Source organism: Lytechinus pictus, unplaced genomic scaffold (genome assembly GCF_037042905.1).
Source record: "Lytechinus pictus isolate F3 Inbred unplaced genomic scaffold, Lp3.0 scaffold_19, whole genome shotgun sequence".
Classification (NCBI taxonomy): domain Eukaryota; kingdom Metazoa; phylum Echinodermata; class Echinoidea; order Temnopleuroida; family Toxopneustidae; genus Lytechinus; species Lytechinus pictus.
Genome location: NW_026974140.1, coordinates 18,490,806 through 18,506,332, shown reverse-complemented (window position 1 = coordinate 18,506,332; position 15,527 = coordinate 18,490,806). Strand labels below are relative to the sequence as shown.

General features: G+C 37.7%; 1 protein-coding gene across 1 annotated transcript; it reads right to left on the bottom strand.

Annotated features, from left to right (window-relative positions):
• Position 1: 1 nt before the first annotated feature.
• LOC129260755 (large ribosomal subunit protein bL28m-like) lies at positions 2–14,937 on the bottom strand. The gene is made up of 8 exons (XM_054898715.2): positions 14,781–14,937; positions 9,047–9,149; positions 8,476–8,629; positions 7,286–7,427; positions 6,505–6,651; positions 4,555–4,687; positions 4,005–4,059; positions 2–3,420 (listed from the first exon to the last, which is right to left on the bottom strand). The coding sequence occupies exons 1-8, from the start codon at positions 14,910–14,912 to the stop codon at positions 3,351–3,353; spliced, it is 936 nt and encodes a 311-aa protein (XP_054754690.2). The 5' UTR covers positions 14,913–14,937; the 3' UTR covers positions 2–3,350.
• Between the last annotated feature and the right edge of the window lie 590 nt (positions 14,938–15,527).

The following is a 15,527-nucleotide window of genomic DNA, read 5'->3' as shown; positions in this document are numbered from 1 at the left end:
CTTTCATTAATACGTAATGTTTGTTATATTTATTGCTGACAATGTCACGAAAAATATTTTCATTTGGGATACCATAACCACATACATGTGTTGCATTCTTTCTTTTATTGGCAACTTCAATTAAATACTTTCATGAAATGGGACCAAAGAGTACAAAGGACTGGCCCAGACTGTTACACAATTCTGATATTGTACTCATTCAGGGGGAGTATTTCATGAAAGTAAAAGAAAAAAATTCTTGCATCTAATTGGCCGAGAGTCAATTTGTCATGGAAAATAGAGATGCTTCATTAAATTTTCCTCAGGATTAGGAGGTGCAAGATGATGATCCACAGCATTTATATTGCGCCATTTATCTGTTAAAAACATTCAAAGGCGCAGGCTCATCCAATAGGTTAATCACTACACATCTGCCGAAATAAGTGAGTTTTGAGAGACTGTTTAAAGAGTTCTATGCTATCAATTTCACGAAGTGAAGAAGGGAGGGAGTTCCAAAGGCGTGGAGCAATAGAAGAAAAGGCACGGTCTCCAAATCCCCTTAGGTGTGTGATGGGTACATGAAGAGTGATGCCAGTACCAGATGAGCGCAAGCCAGGACGTACACGGCGCTGTTCTATAAGGGAAGTCACGTATCCTGGAGCTACACCATGCACAGCCTTGAAAGTAAGAAGGAGGATTTTGAATTCAATCCTGTACTTAATTGGTAGCCAATGCAACTCTGTGAGAATAGGGGTGATGTGGTCATATTTCTTTGTGGTCATATTTCTTTGTACCAGTCAGCAGGCGAGCAGCAGCATTCTGTATGCCTTGGAGTCTGTTCAGCATAGTGGAAGGAAGACCAGCCAGCAGACTGTTACAGAAGTCAATCCTGGAGGTGATTAAGGAATGAATAAGGCTTTCTGCTGCAGAACGAGTGAGTAGTGATCTTATAGCCGATATGTTCCGTAGCTGGTAGTAAGTTGCCTGGCACACCTTGGAAATATGCTTGTCCATCTTCATACCCTGGTCAAAGAAGACACCAAGATTGCGAGCATTCTCTGAAGGAGGGACAGACACACAGCCAACTTGAAGATTTTGTGGAACAATCTTGCTTCGCATATGTGGTGAAGAAATGACTAGATATTCAGTCTTGTCATCATTTAGCTTGACAAAATTCAGTACCATCCATTGCCTGATTACTGTGAGGCAGGTAGTCAGACGTGAAATAGCGTCCGCATCATCATCTTTCACCCTTGGGTCAAAGGTCAAATACAATTGTGTATCGTCTGCATAGAAGTGAACTTGCAATCCATGATGACGAGCAATATCCCCAAGAGGTGAAGTATACATAGTAAAAAGTAGCGGTCCGAGGACGGAACCTTGCGGGACACCATACTTCACGAGAGTCTCCTCTGACAAAGTACCTTTGATGTTCACCAACTGTCGTCTGCAGTGGAGATACGACTGGAACCATGCTAAGGCAGTGGCATCAATCTTAAAGTCAACATGCAATCTCTGGAGAAGGACATCATGATCTATTGTGTCAAAGGCTGCTGACAGATCCAAGAGGATGATCAACACTGCTTTCTTATTGTCAACTGCTCTCAATACGTCATCAGATATCCGAAGAAGAGCTGTCTCAACACTGTGAAGTCGTTTATAGGCAGATTGCATGGTCTCATGAAGGTTGTTGTCTTGAAGATGTGTCGTCAGTCTCTTTGCAACAACCTTTTCAACAACTTTGGCAAGGAAAGGTAGGTTTGATATGGGACGGTAACTGCTCATTACCTCCCGATCAAGTGATGGCTTCTTTAGGACAGGAGTTACATGCGCGAGTTTCAATTCTTCAGGGAACTTTCCTTCCCGCAGGGAAGAATTTACAATCCTTGAGAACAGCAGAGCCATCAAGTCCTCATTTTCCTTCACAATTGTAGTTGGTATAGGATCAAGAGAGCAAGACTTTGAAGGGGACTTCCTTATGATTCTCTGTATTTCTAAAGGAGATGATGGCGTAAATGCAGATAGATGGTCATCACGTGAGGAAGGTACATTTCCATCGAACTCTCTCATTGACTCAGACTCTGCCCTATCAGATATGACTGTGTGTGACTCTAAGTTACATCTTATAGACTCAATCTTTCCAGTAAAGTACCTTGAGAAGTCACTAGCTAACTCAGCAACTGAGGAATGATGGGGAAGTGCAGCAGCTGATTCGGTCTTGCGATGCATGAGCTTGTTGACTATTCCGTAGAGTGCTTTTTTCATTCTTGTTTTTATTCTTGATCATTCTTGTTTTTAGTCATTTTAGTCATTTTAGTCATTTTTAGTCATTTCTTCACCACATATGCGATCATTCTTGTTTTTAGTAAAATAGGAAAATTATCATTCTCAGAATTTGATTTCTTGCCAAAAAAGTGCCCATTCCTGAATTCATCAGTTTCAGATGAAAGCCTGTAAGCCCTATTGATGCGCACTTCCCTGAAATATCATTAAGGTCATATATACAGCCATTTTCAGACAAAAATGAATTTTCAAAGAGATAGGATTTTTAAAAATGCACCAAACTCAATGATCTTGTAATTCTTTGTGGAGGAAGATGCTTTATCCAAAGATACAAACAAGTACAGCAAGGTTCTTAACATCAACCATTATGCTATTTCTGGGACAACTAGTAGAGAGCATGTACACCAAATAGGGGGATTTCATTACATGCACAGTTGCTACTGAAAATAACTTCATTTGTTTGTACCATGAAGGACATAATCTTGTAAAACAAAAAGGGATGCTGTCACAAATATATTCTTCCTTTTCTCATTCTATTGCCATACAATTTGAAGTAACTGTCCATAGAGAACTTTGGTATGGTGTTCCAGAGCGAAGGAGTGTCCAATGGTAAATTGCCACTTGGTCTACTTTCCATTTGGTCTAATCCCAATTCGACAAGTTCGTCTACTATCAGTTCGTTTACTAACTATTTGGTCTAACCCCACTGAGTCTAGGCGATTAGATGACCTGTTCATGAACAAAGTTATCATTTTGATGAAATGCAAAATAATAAGTAGATGAAGAGGATATTAGACCATCTTGTCATTAGACCAAATGACAGACCAGTGAGAGCTATATTTGATGATTGTTGAACCAAACATTAATTAGTCTAAATATATAGTTGAGTACGTGTTTATAGCCATGTTGGTGTATTTTAGACCATCTGTTCATGGACCAAACGGTCCAATGAATGCAGGCAAAGTATAATCTCAAATCCTCGGACCACAGTCAGCTTGGTAGGAAAGCAGTTCCATAGTTCTTTCTAGAATGTCCAATGTCCACAGACATACATACATATTGTGATATCTTCTGGTCTATACCTATCATCATACACTTGTTCCATCATCCTTTGATTTAGATCCACTTCCAAAAAACCTCTGAAGGAACGGCTTTGCTCTGTTACAAGAAAATGAATAGACAATTAAATTTAAGGGATGAATGAATGCAATTAAGGGGTCTTACATCAAGAGATTTACAGCTGAACAAAATTGTAGGCTTATAACAGTTGAAAAAAGGGGTAAATTTGAAGTTTCCATGATTGGTACAATATTAGATCAACTTCAATTAATTTTTTCAATATTCTCTGTCTGATCCTAACACTCGCTCAAGATATGTTTCATGCATGTATGCGGTGAGAAAGTTATGTTTAATTGAAATATCCTGTGCTGTTGAGGCAGAGTCTGAGAACGGGAATATAAGCGCTGAGAGTTGTATTAAGTATTGTATGAATGGGGAATTACTATTTGACAAATAAAATAAATTTTTATACCAATACTCATGGCAATTTTACCCAGAAAAAAAGATATTTTATCCAGTATTTTAAATAAAATTGATATTGCTTTACCCTTAATATGCTTGCCAAAGCACTGTACTAAACTAAATCAAATACATTAATACACATGATGCATGGTATTGATGTCTTTCATTAATATTGAGATTTAAAAATCCTTCTAAGAGAGAAAGAGTAGATTCCAACTTACTTTTCTTCTTCTTCTTTACTGAATGTGAATAGACCATCACTTTTCTCTTTATGTTCTGAATATGAAAGCAGGCAAGAGAATTGGGGGAGTGGAATAGAGAGAAGAGTGTGGGTGTGATGAGAAAGAAAGGGCAGAAAAGATCAAACAGATATTGATAGAAGGGGAGAGCAAAAAATATTTGGTAGAAAAAAAATGAAAATACACAATTTTAATTCAAAGAGGTCAAGGGAATAAGTTTGGATGTGAATATCAATTCTTAATATAAATTCTAATTCTAATTCTATGAATTCATACAACATTACATGGCAATATAAAATGAAATTGCAAAATCTGCAAAAGACGTTAATAGATGGGGAGTTGGTACTGCCCAGTTTAACATTCATCCATTCAAGGGATAGAGCAACATCAATTTGGTGCTGCTCAGTGGCTGCCAGGCACCACAATCAATGGAGCAATGAACTTTTGGAGGATTTCAATTTCTGATTTCTGTTTTGAACAATAAATATAGATGATTATCATTACTTTACATCTTGTAACGTTCTTATATTACCTTTATATTTGGCTATAAGTTCATCTGTATAGAGTTCTTGTAACGGTCTGATTGGATCAGCTCCTGCCTCTATTTGTCTCTGCTTAGCAAACGCTTCTGCTGGTGTCAAACCGACCCATTCTGCTTCTTCTTTCTGTGATAAGGGGAATGACAACATTTACTGATTTAGTCAAAACTTGATACCAGAGGATTTCTTGTTTACCATTCATCTCTTCAAAGGGTTGATGCTCAATCATCCATGAAAATAAAGTTATGAATGAAGAATTATTAGACAAGATATCAGTTATTCTTTCATATAAAAAATAAAATGTAAAGTAACAATAAAGTGTAATAATTCAAAATTTATAGTTTTCTCTATAAGTATGGTTTCTATCAAGAGAAATGAATTGTTTTCTTATTTGCTTTGAAGAATGGATATAAATGTTTTTAAAATGTGAACACCATAACTAGTGAAAATAAAATACTAAGTTGAGTGACAACTGATTTAGATAAGGGTACGTGCATGGTGAATAAGAATTAAAATATAGCAGCAGTGCTAACTTTGAAAACTACTATAAAATAATTATTCACAAAAACATCATTCATATAATGACATAATACCACGTTCATTGACCATAAATGACATTTGAACAGAGACTTAAGACTGTCAACTACACCCATGTCCACATTTCATTCACTCTATCCATAAACTTTCAAAGTTATGATGGCACTTCAACAATTACCCCAACATGGCCTAAGTTTATTGACCTTAACTGACCTTTGACTTGGTTTTGTGACCTGAAACTCACAGGGGATGTTCAGTGATGCTTGATTACTCTTATATCCCAAGTTTTATGAACTAGATCTATAAACTTTCAGAGTTAGGATGGTGATTCAACAAATACCCCCAACACGGCCAAAGTTCATTGACCTTTAATGACCTTTGACCATGGTCATGTGACCTGGAACTCGTACAGGATGTTCAGTGATACTTGATTACTCTTATGTCCAAGTTTTATGAACTAGATCCATAAACTTTCAAAGTTATGATGGTAATTCAACAAATACCCCCAACTTGGCCAAAGTTAATTGACCCTAAATGACCTTTGACCTTGGTCACGTGACCTGAAACTCCAGCAGGATGTTCACTAATACTTGATCAACCTTATGCCCTAAGTTTCATGAACTAGGTCCATATACTTTCTAAGTTATGATGTCATTTCAAAAACTTAACCTTCGGTTAAGATTTTGAAAATAATTTTCCCAACATGGTCTAAGTTCATTGACCCTAAATGACCTTTGACCTTGGTCATGTGACCTGAAACTCAAGCAGGATGTTCAGTAATACTTGATTAACCTTATGTCCAAGTTTCATGAACTAGGTCCATATACTTTCTAAGTTATGATGTCATTTCAAAAACTTAACCTTAGGTTAAGATTTGATGTTGACGCCGCCGCCGTCGGAAAAGCGGCGCCTATAGTCTCGCTCTGCTATGCAGGCGAGACAAAAATAGATCTCTATCCTCTCAACGACAAAAAGCATGCAAATTTAACGATTTACAACAATTCCTTTAACATGTAAGATCTATACATATTCTGACGTCATTAATTTACAGAAAAACAGATTAATTACAATGAAGGTCAACAATGCACAAGTTTCATCAGTCTTAGTATTTGGAACAGTCTCCCTAGCAACATCCATTCTTGTCCTTCAGTACAGTTATCAAAAACAAACTAAAAACAACATTTATTTTCTCTCTAACATCCTCTTTATACATTGTCAGCACTTGGAGGGAAGAACTATACTTAGATATACTACATTGTAAAGTGCTTTAGGTGTGTTGATATGGGAAAAAATACATACATGTACATGCTATGTCTATAGATACCAATGTAACAATATCAAATTCAGGTAAAAGGGGAGGTAAGGAATATAGTGTGAAAAAAAGAGAAAGGTAAAGGTGAACTTACTGGTATGACAAATCTTTTATATTTATTGCAGATTTTATCTCTCCTCTGTGGATCATCAGGATACATATCTTGAGGGTTGGCTAACCGTAGTAAAAGATGTCTTTTCAATACCATGCCAACTAATGAATTCAAATCCTCAGCAGGTGTCTATAAATATTCAAATAGAGATACATCTTAATTGTTAATACATCTTAGCTAGAAAAGTATTGACTGTTAAAAGCATGGTACATGTAGGCCTTGTATGAGGCCCAAGTTGAATACAACATTACAAAATACAATCTATAAATAAATCTGTTTGTATTATGAGAACCTTTTAAGCAACTGGATGCCGATTTCAACCACAAAAAGAATGAATATACCACAAACAATCCTGTGAACTGTAGTCATCTATAATTATTTCCGATTTATTTATTCATTGCTCTCAAGTGTCTGTAATTTTAACTATATATCATTAGTTTTCAAGTAGATTGAGAGTGGCTATCATAACTTGTTTCCACAAATTATCTCTTTACTCAACTAAAAGAATCCCCCTTCATAGATTTTACTTTCTGCTTCATATTATTTCTTTTTAAAATGTATTTTTTTGTACAAACTTGCTCTATATAGTACTAATTTTTATGATTATATCCGTTCAGAAAGGAAAAGAAAAGGGATGACTGCCACTTTTTATCAAGAGAGATAATCAAAGAAACTATTGGTGCTATGTGTATTGTTTTTATTTTAAAAATTAAACCAGATAAATTTGCAATGACTTGAATTGTTTTATTAGATAATGACAAACCTGAAGAATGTAGAAATCAAAGCCATAAGCTTCATCAATGAGGTCCATGACCCGATTCGTTGTTTGAATCTCAAACTTCTTATCCAAGATTTCACTGTACAGATTTCTATTGGCAATTCTGGGCTTCCAGGTTTTCTTTAGTCTAAAATGATTTGAGATTGAAAAAAAAGAGAATTAAAAGCAGAAAGTCAAAGAAAGCAGGATTAAATTTTAAGATGTAATATTAGAGGAAGAGAAATTCAGAGAAGGGAGTTAAAGACGGAGGGCAGAGATAAAAAATTGTTAGAAACTTTCATTACTATGATATGAAGTTTACAATACAAAACAAACAGTTGACTAAAAAACAGCAATGTAATAAGGTATTTTTCTCATCTTTAATTTATAATTCAAATGTCTATATGGTTGATATTGTTTAATCTGAAAGCAAAAGGAATTGACAATTTGAATGAGTAGGGTCACTGAAAAATATAACTTCGTGACAGCAAGTGAAGTCGATGAAAGCAGGAAAAAAATGAAGATCTGCTATACGGAAGCTATTTTCTTATTTCTGTTCATTCCAAAGTGTATTTATGGGGCATTCACATCCAAATCAACGTCCAAAAATCAAGTATAAGTCCTTTGATTAAATAATAATATTCCGCATTTATATAGCGCTTAACACATCGGAACGACGTCTCTAAGCGCTTTACAGATTACTATTACCCCGGTCATCGGATCCTTGCATGCCCGCATACAATGTATGCACCTTCTCTACTCCCTGGGGAGCATTCCAACAAGAGTTCCAAGACTCAATTGCTAGGCATACTACATAGGCTTTCGCATCCTACCGGGCACCCATTTAACACCTGAGTGGAGAGTGGCAAAAATTGTGGATTGACGCCTTGCCAAAGGACGTTAGGCCATAGTGGGATTCGAACACACGACCCTCTGATTACAAGGCGAGAGTCAGAACCGCTACACCACGGCGCTTCCACACAATGCAAATTTGTGACTGATTAATATTAAACTTCAACTCATCTTTCTTGCTATACCCCATAATCATAATACTTGATTTGGGGAAATTCACTTATTTTGCTATTTTTTAAGGTATGTATCTTGCATTTCCCAATTAGTATTGAAGAAAAAGAACATTTATGGTGGCTTTTTTAACACAATTCGTGCTTATCCTCATATCACTGAGAACTCCTTACCTTACTCCTCTGTCTCCTTTTGATTTTCTGTATCCTGCTATCCATCCTTCTCCTCCCCATAAACCCATACGAGATTCAGGTGGGTAGTGAATATCAATTGGGACTCGGTTCACTCTCTTTCTATCACCAGTTACAGGGTCTTTCTCCCAATCAACTGGAAGAAAAATAATACAATTAAGTGAACATCCAGCTTTATTAATATGCATTCTTTAATCTTTGTGTTCACAGAATGACACTAGAGCATCACATCCTAAGAAGACTGGTTTTATTAAGCCGCAGCTCCTACTAAAGCTTGGGATATAATAGTTACCATAAACTTTACATCCTCGAAAAAAGCACCCTATAATTGCAGCTATCGTTATATTCCACAACTAAGATGAGACTCATATTTTTTTACAGAATATTCATGTTGAGTAAAACAATAAAGATACATACCTACGTATCTGAAAACAACATTTGGCAGCATTCTAATGAGGATAAAAATTAAGATTCTTTCATACAAATTTATTGGCATGATAGCTTAATACTTCCCCGATCTTCTATCTCCTCCAAATAAAGTCAATTTCTTTACCTCCTTTGTCTATCCAGTGAACGGGTGATGGTTCATATCCGATTCTATTCCACTTAAAGTAGGCTTGAGGAAGACGAGACCCTATTCCATCTTGATATATTTCCTATACAAAGAACATGATGGTAACAAAAGAATAGCAAATTTAAGATAACATACACTAACACAACAGATTGGAGCAGTGAACCTACTGTTTGTGGCACTTGTGGTCTGCAACACCTTGTCTGTGTTGAGTCTATGCAATATACACACACTCCAAAAAAAGTCTTTAAAGGAGAATGAAACTCTTGGAGAAAGTTAGCTTTTGTGAAAGCAGAAAAATCAAAGAATAAGATCAACAAAAGTTTGAGTAAAATAGGACTAGCAATAGAAGAGTTATGAGCATTTGAATGTCGAGATCACTAATGCTATGGAGATCCTCCAATTGGCAATGCGACCAAGATCTATGATGTCACAGATGAACAACTCTCCCCTTTTGGACACTGAAAATATACCCCAAAACATCTCTTTTTGCTCATTCTAATCATATGACAAACGATTCATCAATGATATAATGTTGTGAAACCTCTGTACTTGTCCTCTCATAAAGAGAACACCTCACCTTGTGATAGACTCTATAAAAGTGAGAATATAAGTGAAATAAGTACTAAAGTAATGAGGGAGTTGTACGTGTGTGACATCACAGATCTTGGTCGCATTGCCAATAGGAGGATCTACATGGCATTAGTGATCTCAATATTCAAATGCTCATAAATTTCTTATTATTCATTCAATCTTCCTCAAACTTTCAACAATATGTTTCTTTGATTTTTCTCTTTGATATGGATTCAGCTGGTTTCAAGGGTTTCATTCTCCTTTAATGTATAATTTTTGTAACAAGAAATATTAGATTCCATTCATTTATGATCTGAGTTTTATTACAATCTTTGGCATTATATTTTTATTACAGACTAGGATGCTCAAAAGCTTAATTTGAGCACATTTCTGTGGGGCCCTCTATTATATTAGTGTGAAATTAGTGACTTATTGCAAAAAAACTTTTAGTTTGGATTTGAACATTTTAAGGGAAGGGCTCCATTTTTTTTTACTTGCTCCTACCTCATTTAGAGTTTTTTAATTGGCCTACTATTGGATAAATTAGCAAATATGTCCAGCAATCCTCAAATTGGCAAGAATCTTAAATATAGAGATTTGAATTATGCCTAGAAGACTCCTAATACTATCTGCCATCAATTTGTTTGTGGTTGAGTGGTTTAAGGTGTCAGGTAAACATCAGAGCTCTACACTGCACCCTTGTATTGGCACAGCTTTTAATCCCTTTCTCAATAGCTATTATTGATAGTATTTCCTTTCAGTTGTAAAATAGCATTTATTTCATCCTAATTACAACTGACAAAAGTGAATTTTGACAAACACAAGAAAATTTACTAAATAATAAAAATTCACTTGGTCTGACAGAATAATGGCAGCTAGGCATACTAGGGCAGCTAGGCATACTAGGGCAGCTAGGCATACTAGGGCAGCTAGGCATACTAGGGCAGCTAGGCATACTAGGGCAGCTAGGCATACTAGGGCAGCTAGGCATACTAGGGCAGCTAGGCATACTAGGGCAGCTAGGCATACTAGGGCAGCTAGGCATACTAGGGCAGCTAGGCATACTAGGGCAGCTAGGCATACTAGGGCAGCTAGGCATACTATGGCAGCTAGGCATACTAGGGCAGCTAGGCATACTAGGGCAGCTAGGCATACTAGGGCAGCTAGGCATACTAGGGCAGCTAGGCATACTAGGGCAGCTAGGCATACTAGGGCAGCTAGGCATACTAGGGCAGCTAGGCATACTAGGGCAGCTAGGCATACTAGGGCAGCTAGGCATACTAGGGCAGCTAGGCATACTAGGGCAGCTAGGCATACTAGCCAAGCTAGGCATACTAGCCAAGCTAGGCATACTAGGGCAGCTAGGCATACTAGGGCAGCTAGGCATACTAGGGCAGCTAGGCATACTAGGGCAGCTAGGCATACTAGGGCAGCTAGGCATACTAGGGCAGCTAGGCATACTAGGGCAGCTAGGCATACTAGGGCAGCTAGGCATACTAGGGCAGCTAGGCATACTATGGCAGCTAGGCATACTAGGGCAGCTAGGCATACTATGGCAGCTAGGCATACTAGGGCAGCTAGGCATACTAGGGCAGCTAGGCATACTAGGGCAGCTAGGCATACTAGGGCAGCTAGGCATACTAGCCAAGCTAGGCATACTAGCCAAGCTAGGCATACTAGGGCAGCTAGGCATACTAGGGCAGCTAGGCATACTAGCCAAGCTAGGCATACTAGCCAAGCTAGGCATACTAGCCAAGCTAGGCATACTAGCCAAGCTAGGCATACTAGCCAAGCTAGGCATACTAGGGCAGCTAGGCATACTAGGGCAGCTAGGCTTACTAGCCAAGCTTGCTCTACTTTTCATATTTGCATGACCAAAATTCTGTATCTCATTTAGCTTCTCATCTTATTTGGGCAGAATGACCATCCCTAAATAAGTTAAAGGCAAATGAATGAGAACAGGGAAGTATTTCATGAAATGACTTGTATAGTTGTAGCAGTATGGTTGGACCTACCCCTTATTGACCATCTAATTTTCTAAGCATATCTGTGAAAATATTGATCAGTTTTACCTAATTTTCGTCTAAAAGTTGTGCAGAAAATTGAGCAAATCCCATGTTTACATTGATGTTTACATTGATGACTCAGATTCTATGCACATAAACATCGGCGATCAACGAATACGACAATTTCAAATGTGCTCATTTGCACCCCTTTTTTAGGACCAACCACCCACCACACACCAATTTTACAAGCGATTCTTGTCACACTCGCAAAATATTTTGACTCTTCCAAGTCAGTTCTATGTCATCACGCTGGTTGATTGTCTCGCTATTTCCATAGCGAGCTCCGGCACATGCCTCGACGATTGATGACAGATATTTCTTCTAAAAATATTTCCTATCTGATTTCTTGGTATGAACAGCTATTTTGCAGTGAGATTCGGTTCTGGTCAATACAATTTTGATAAATTCTATGAATTTCCTACCTTTTCATCCCTCTTTTTCTCTCATAAAATTATCGTTCCTATGTATGGAAACTGCCTTGCGGTCTCCCTACCTTGAGAGAGCCCAGCCCGGCTCCCAGCATTACAAATACACAATTCAATTTATCCTCACCTAAATTCTATTTATTGTTTCTTCATACAGACAGGGCGCGACAAACCCGCTTGCCCAGGGCAAGTGAAAATGACGTACGGGCAAGCATTTTACAAAGTCAATTGCCCGATCGGGCAAGTGGTTGTTTGGGAAATAAAATATCAGTAGACCCTCTAAATTTGAAACTGATGTCAAATCAGCGCCAATTACCAATAATTTATTGCTAGGTACCTCCTTCGAAAAACTGTGCCATCGCATCTTACGTTCTATGTGTGCAATGACTGCGCATGCGCTACTTGAGCAATTTGCCGATGCACACCAAAAAAAAAACCCACCAAAAGTGGCTAAGATTTCACATTTTACAAAAATCCATGAAATGGCCATCTATTTTCCATATTACCTTGAAATATTTTTGATTTAGTTGGAAACTACTGAAAAAAATGAAGAATATTCAGCTCTTTCTTTACTCTGAAATATGATGATGTTACACTCGGTAAATGTTTTTTATTATTGTAGTCCCACATGTAGACTTTCATGTTGACCAAGTGTAAAACGATCAAAACGATTAAACGATATGATCAACGATCAATGCTGCAACACCATGAAGAAAAAAAACCCTGAAAGTCTACATGCAGGACTACAATAAAAAAAATACTGACCGAGTGTAGCATCATAAAGTGATGAAGAAAAGACAAGAGAGAGGTGAATATTCTTAATTTTCTTGATAGTTTCCAACTAATTTTTAAAAAAAATTCAAGGAAATATGGAAAAGAAATTACCATTTCATGGATTCAAAGATGCAAAATGTGAAATTTTAGCCACTCCACTTTTGATTTTTTTTGTTTACATCATAAAACGATCTTTTTCAGAGTCAATAAAGAGCTGAATATTTTTCACTGGCTTTCTTTATAGTTTCCAACTTAATCAAAACAATTCTAATGAAATATGGCAAACAGATAACCATTTCGTGGATTTAAAGATGCAAATTATGAAATTTTAGCAACTTTTGGTGAAGGTTTTTTAAAAAACCTTAAATTAAGCCCCATTTATAAATAGCGAAAAAAAAATCAAAATAAACGTAATGACCCAGGCCTACGTTGCTGAAAATAAACTTTTATATATGTGTTCTTTTATACTGTACATGATTCTCAATTGTTATTATTTTGTATGACCTTTAAAAATAATAGTGCCGTCATAATAAAAAAAAATTATAAAACAAATAGGGCAAGCAGTTTTTTCTATTGGGCAAGCAAATTTTTTCATCACTTGCACGACAGGGCAAGTGACGAAAAAAAATTTGTAGAGGCCTGAAACAGACCTTAAGATTTCAGAAAGTTTGCAATTGTTCCAGAGACTCCAACCCCAAGAACCTTCTGATCTAGAGATTCTCCCGCCTGGATCCCCTAGCAAACTGGAGACTCCAACTTGATGTGTGTAAAGCGCACATCACAAGCACCAAGTACCTTGCGGCCGGGGTCCAGGTCTCGCTAAAAGGACCCAGGAAGCTCTAGTGTTCTAGATGCTCTCTCAGGCAAATTTTTCAATATATATGACACCAGTAGTGTAATGAGCCAAAAATTTTGAGGGGGCTAGATATATGGCATATCGCGTAAAAATAATAAAAAGATGAAAGCGAGCGAAGCGAGCAAGTAAAAATTTTGACATTTTCATTTCAAAAATCCAACTTTGTGATAGACTTTGACATCGTATTGAAAAATTATATCATATTTCACCCTTTTCTCTTTTAATCTTGGTCGTTATTTATTTATTTATTTTTTTTTTTGGGGGGGGGGAGTATACGCCTAGGCTTAGGAGTTAGGATGGTACTAACAATTCAATGAATCAAATCATACACGAAGGCCATAGGAGGGCCTAAAGAAGGGTGATGCTAGCTCGTGCCGGCTAGATTTACGAGTACGTGATCGCGCGGAGCATTTATACTCTACTTAAGTTTTAACTTGAATATCGGCTTGGATATGAAAATTTGAGTTAGTTTGAAAAGGTGTTTGGGCGGGAGAAAGATAATTTTAGGCAGGAGAGTACATCTTCAGCGGGAAACACAGGGCCTGGGTGGGAGATATTAAATCTCGAGCAGAACGGGATATTTGCGAAAATGGGTTTTCGGCGGGAGATCTGCCGAAAGCGGCGGGGAGAGTTGGAGTCTCTGTTGTTCAATTAGTCTTTTGGCTTTGCCAGGACTGTTCTGCTTTTCAGTTGATCAAGAACACAATCCTCGAGGCTCGACCTCTACGCGTACGCCCGAAATGAAAACAGCCCCACGGTTTCCTACCCTCATCAGGGGCGTGAAAGAGGGGATAGCGCGATCACTGGGGATGGCGCGCAGGGAGAATGAAGCAAGGGGAGAGAAATAACAAGTACACCGACGTCTAGAATCTAGACTATTGTTCAATAAGAAACACGCACCTTTAACATCTTGACATTAGGCCCTACATGATAATCAGTAGCTGGGACTGTAATCTAAATCTCGGCTAAAGCACGCAGCAAACAACTCTTTAAAAAGTCAATAAAAATAGAGTAATACTTGCCATCGGGTCTTTCTTTGCCTTTCCTCGAAATGTGACATTTTTAGGCTTAGGTGCTCTTTTCAGATTTTCCGCAATAACATTGTACTTCATAGATATATTCTTGAAACTTGAAGCCATACTGGACGATATCATTTGGTGTCAGCAGCGCCAGCTAACGTTAGGCCATGTAGAGTTGGTTCTTGAAAGCAAAAAGGATGGATGGATGCAGGGGCGGATCCAGGATTTTAGAAAAGGGGGGGGGGGGACATTTTTCCGAGGATAATTTCGACAACCCCCCCCCCCCCCAAGAAAAAGGTTTTCAACCAAAAATTAAAGATATTTCGTCCCAGAAATAATTTGACAAGCAAAAAGAAAAAAGGTCTTCTTTTTAAAGGGGGGGGGGGCACACTTCTGTTTTTCCATTACAAATGTTAGTTTTGCTTCTCAAAGGGGGGGGGGGTGGCTGTGCCCCCCCCCTGGATCCGCCAGTGGATGGATGGATGGTTACACTCTCTCTCTCTCTTCCTCTCACTGATCCCCTTCTATCTACCCCTCTTTCTGAATACTCTATATGCCCCACCTACTCTCCGAACAATGACATTATCATGATTATATGATTGTGACATTTGTAATCATTTCATCTAACCAACAAGATATCACCTCTAACCCCCTTCCAATGTTTTATCACAATACAAGAAGAACAAACAAAAAATGTCTCATTGATTTTTGCATATATCTTTATTTAAAAAATCATTGTGCAAATCCACT

Excerpts from the sequence above, each read along its gene's own strand:
- LOC129260755 (XM_054898715.2), bottom strand. The coding sequence starts at position 14,912 with ATGATATCGTCCAGTATGGCTTCAAGTTTCAAGAATATATCTATGAAG. Across the intron at positions 8,630-9,046 it reads TCACTGGATAGACAAAGGAG|TTGATTGGGAGAAAGACCCT; the intron begins GTAAAGAAATTG and ends TTTTTCTTCCAG. Across the intron at positions 7,428-8,475 it reads AAAGGAGACAGAGGAGTAAG|ACTAAAGAAAACCTGGAAGC; the intron begins GTAAGGAGTTCT and ends AAATCATTTTAG.